Source organism: Verticillium alfalfae, genomic scaffold, assembly GCF_000150825.1.
Source record: "Verticillium alfalfae VaMs.102 supercont1.11 genomic scaffold, whole genome shotgun sequence".
Classification (NCBI taxonomy): Eukaryota; Fungi; Ascomycota; class Sordariomycetes; order Glomerellales; family Plectosphaerellaceae; genus Verticillium; species Verticillium alfalfae.
In genome coordinates, this window is record NW_003315028.1 from 809,507 (window position 1) to 814,015 (window position 4,509).

The window sequence follows — 4,509 nt, forward strand, 5'->3', positions numbered from 1 at the left end:
GAAGCGCCCTTTCAATGAGTGTCTGAAAACTCAGGCGAATCGTCGGATGCTGCGGTTGCATGAGGGCGTAAGACAGACATGCCGCGCTACGGGGCGATTGAGACAGCATGGTGAGAGGCGCGGGCGCTCAGGAAAGAGGCCGCGCTGAGGAGTGTCGTACTGACGGGACGTTGGGCCAGTTTGGGCAGATGGGCGTGCGCTGGAGTCGAGATGACGTGAACGGTTGCGGCGAAGGTAATGAGATGCCGGGGACTCCAGCGTACCGCGCTGGCCACGAGCGGTTGGATACTGCTATTTCAGTCGTGCGCGTTGAATTCACAGTCGCTGTTCAGGTAAATTGGGCCGAGTAAAGGGTGAAGATCAGTCAGGCTTGGGTCCTGGACAGGTCTGGTGGTGCAACCCGGAGAGGCAGGCGGGCAGTAGGCACATAGGCATTTACTGGCCCTACCTAGGTGCCTACAGAAAGTACTGGCTGGCGATGGGCGACTGGTCGGCAGGATGGACAACACAGTCAGCTTTCTACTGGGCACCCAAGGCAGGCAAGGTAGGGAAGGTACCTTCCTACCGCAAAAGATGAGGCACGGCGAGGCAAGAGCAAGGAAGGCAAGGAAGGGCAAGGAAGGGGCAGGCGGCATGGCATGGCATGGCGTGGCACGGCACGGCATGGCAGTGGCAGTGGCAGCGGCGGCAACAGCGCGGCAGCAGCAGCAGCAGCAGCAAGCAAGCAAGCAAGCAAACACCCTTCACAAGAGGCAGGCGGGATTGGCGCGTTCAGGAAGGTGCAGTGCAGTCGGTGGCCGTGAAGGGGCCGCACCACTCACGTGTTGAATCGTCTTATAGGCTTTTGGCGTCCGGTGTGGCGTTTTTATCATGAAATGGCCGTTCGCCGCGTGTGGGATGCCATGGATGGTGCCCGCACAGGCGCCCCTGGCCGCGAGGGAGAAGAAAGGAGCAAGTTGCTTCTTCGAGCCAGCTCTCCTATCCGCTGGCCAACCTTCCCAAACTCAACACCACAACCAGCCCGCTGCATTGCGCTCAAGCCACTATCGCCACGCATGAACAGAGCCTTGGCCTGTTGACTCTTTCGTTTTCCACTCGAGTGCGTAGCTTGACACCTATGCATTCCACAGCGCTTACTTCTCCAAGGTAGGTGGGTACTCATCAAATGCGCACCTCAACACCTCAGCTAAGGTAAGGCATCATCTTTACCTGCCTGCCAACCTGCTCACCTACTTGAAGAGCATACCTGACTGGCGGTGGCGTATCTTTTGGCGAGGGAGTGTGATGTAAGGCAATAGCAGCAGGGGATGGAGGCCCGCAAGTTGACAATCGCCAGAGTCTAGATCACGTCGTCTCAGTCAAAGTGGTCGAGAGCTGAGGGCAACCGTCATCTGACAATGAGCAAGACGACCCTTGCCCCTGGCCAGCGGGGCATTGGAGCGGCCCCCGTACTGTAGGGCGACTCGCAGCCTCAACACCTCGACGATGACCATTGACCTCCATCGACCGCTGTCTAGTGACAACGCCCATCACCTCTGCTGTCTCGTCACACACACGGACCGGGGAGGTTTCGGCAAAGGCTCTCAATGGTGGGCATGCTAACCGATTGCAACCCCTCTCTGTATGTATCAGTATGCTGGCCAACGAATCGGGGCGAAGACACGGATGCGAGTGCAGGCGTGCAAAGATGTGGGCCATCGAAGGCCAAAGACCAGGATCATCGATTCTCGAGACGGCCGGAACATCGATTTCCTACTTCTTCATTAGTCGTGCTACTGTCGGTACCCGTGCCGCGCCTTCGTCGTTGAGTTGTACAGGCAGGCCCAGGATGGATGGCAGACTAGGGTCATTGCCCGAAGGGGGTGCTGTGCAGACTGATTGCTCTTTCAATTTCGAAAAGGAAGCAAAGACGCGAGCCTGTTCGATCGACAGGCGGTGGGGGTCATCGCGTACATTGGATAGTCGATGCATGTGGCCAAACGCCGAAGCCCCTGTCATCGGCTCAGGGCTCGCAAGTTTGCATGTTTGCTCTGTGCCCCTTGACGTATCTTGCATCGTCTCCTCATGTCGACAGTTCGCGTGGGGAACGGATGGCACGCGAAGGTGTCAGAGCGTGCCGTGGCCGTATGCAGTCCGGAGGCGACGGAATGAAACAGCATTGTGGCAGAGACATGTTAGTCGGGCAGCTTCAGCGATCTGCATCTATTAAGACGTGTGGATCGATGCACTTCCATGGGAGGCAGATGGGTACCTTGAGGAGGTAGGTATGCCAAATGCTAAAAATGGGGTGATGGGACCCTCTCCCGCTTGCCAGGTGGCAGGTCAGAGACGGTTCACAGCGAGCGAACGGAAACAGTCCATGCTGTCCGTGGTGTCCGCTTGCCGTGTGCTGAATTGATGATAGTCACAACCAGTTGAGAGAAACTCACCTCACCTTTCTTCTTCACAGCTGTCTCTCTGCGCGTCCTCATTAACCTTCCTCAGCGACCAAGGCGCAACGCCCGGTTAGCGTGGAAACTGTTTGACTCGAACCTGCTAAGCTCTCGGGCCACACGGCCGCGTCCGTTGTCACAACTCACTCACTGCACGACACTGGCGGCGGCTTCCTTACTGCCACGCAGCCCACCACAGCTGCCCTTGCTACCATACGTCCTTGGCTGCCGACTTCCCCGATTCCAAAGCCGCCCGCCCACCCACGCCAGCCCCCGGGCCCAGATCCCCCCCTCTTGCCGTGAGCATCCTGCAGGGCGTACGTTCAGCCCGCAACTCCCAACTCCACTTCCACTTCCACTCACCTTCCCGGAGTACGGGCGTGTGCAGCAGCTTCCTGTGCTTCACTTGGTGGTTACTGCCTACCTAAGGTCAGGTGCCTTACGTTGAGCTCCTTCTCGGCCAGAACCCACCGCCCGTCACTTCCCAGGTACCTACTTCTCCTCACGTCACTCTCGGTTGCCTCCAGCGAAGGCACCCAAGTACGAATACGCCGACCTTGCACCGCGCTGTTCGTTGTCTCAGCTCGCAGCCAGGGTTGGCTCCAAGCTCTCCACCACTTGCACCTCACATCGCATTCTCACTCTTACGTCCGCCGGACAGGAGCAAGTCGGCCGCCAATCCCTCCTGTTCGTTATTCCATCTGACCCTGCCTTTTTATCATTATCCTCTTAGATACTCGTTATTTTCCCCCATCCACTCTTGTCCCTTCGTGCCCCCCCCCCCCCCTTGCGTCCCGCCCAGCCATTTTGGAGCCCAGATATGAGCTCTAGTTGGGCCTGATGGTCGCTCCTCCGCCAAAGCGGGCTAAACGTTCGCATGAAGCCAACCCTCATCCTCATGCCTCCGCTCACCAGCACGCCCATCGGCCACTCGCTCTTCCTCAGTTGAACCTTCGCCCTCCCTTGCAACGTCCAAGCGAGGTCCCGAGCTGTGGCGATTCCGACTCGTCATCATCCTTGCACCGTCATGGACTTGGTACCGACATCAGCCTTGACTCGGAGGACTCACGAGATTTCGATACCTTCTTTCCCGCCTTCGACGACTTCCAAGCTTCTGACTCAGTCTTTTGGCAGGCCCCAGCCGCAGCTACATGCCCCAGTGAGGCGTCCCAGATAGTTGGGTCGGTGCCTCATCCCGCCTTTTCTGGAGCATCTCTTCCTGAGCCGCTCTCTCTTGTCAGCCATGTGCCGTTTGGTCACTTTGCCCGTAGGTGCACGTCATCCTGCCCGTCAACAAGCCCTGTTCCCTGTTTCCTCTTGGCCCATCCTCTCGGTGATCACTGCACAAGCAATATCCTTGAACAAACCCGAGTCCCGAGTCTCAACACTGACAACGTTCAGATCGCCCTGCGTCTCACCCTTGGACCGCGACCAACGGCTCGTCCATTCAGTTTGGGGACCCTGTACGAAAGGCAGTCCTTCCGGCAGCCCTCGAAGGAGTCGTTGCCTTTGAGTCCAGTCTGCCATCTAAAGACGTGCGTCGGGCCACCCGAGATTTGTTGAATCCTTTCCAGGATAATGCTGTCGAGAGAATCCCAGCCTTGAGCAGACCGCGCACCCTAGAAAATGGAGAGGTCAACGGATACATCAAGTGTCGCTTCCACGGCATGCGGCTTCGTTCTCCCCCTCGGACTCTGTCCACTCGGACCAGCAACGGTGCTCGCCAGGCGTTACAAGGCCGCCCAAGCCTTCATCGACGCGGCCTCGGGCCGGCATGCCAACCACGACTTCCCACCGTGGCGCCGCATGCTTTGGCAAAGCCCACCCCTAAACCATATGCACCAACAACATGCAAACCAGTGCTTCGTACCGATGCAGTAGATCCGCCACCCTTGTTTGAGGAGCACATTCAACGACTGCCCCACGACTTTGGCCAAGACTTGAAATTGAGCCCGGCCGACTGGCAATTTTTCGTCTTTTGTAAGTCTTGACATGTTACACCAAGCTCGGGAAACCAGGTCTAAGAGTAGTTCAGATCGCAATGCGTGGGTGTTCCGGGAAGAGCAATTTTGGATGC

The 4,509-nt window shown here is 57.8% G+C and overlaps 1 protein-coding gene across 1 annotated transcript; it reads left to right on the forward strand.

Moving 5' to 3' along the window:
* Positions 1–107: 107 nt before the first annotated feature.
* Positions 108–828, forward strand: VDBG_08071 (predicted protein; the record flags this gene model as incomplete). Its single annotated transcript, XM_003001766.1, has 2 exons — positions 108–332; positions 463–828. 2 exons carry the CDS (start codon positions 108–110, stop codon positions 826–828), a joined length of 591 nt encoding a protein of 196 aa, XP_003001812.1.
* Positions 829–4,509: the final 3,681 nt, after the last annotated feature.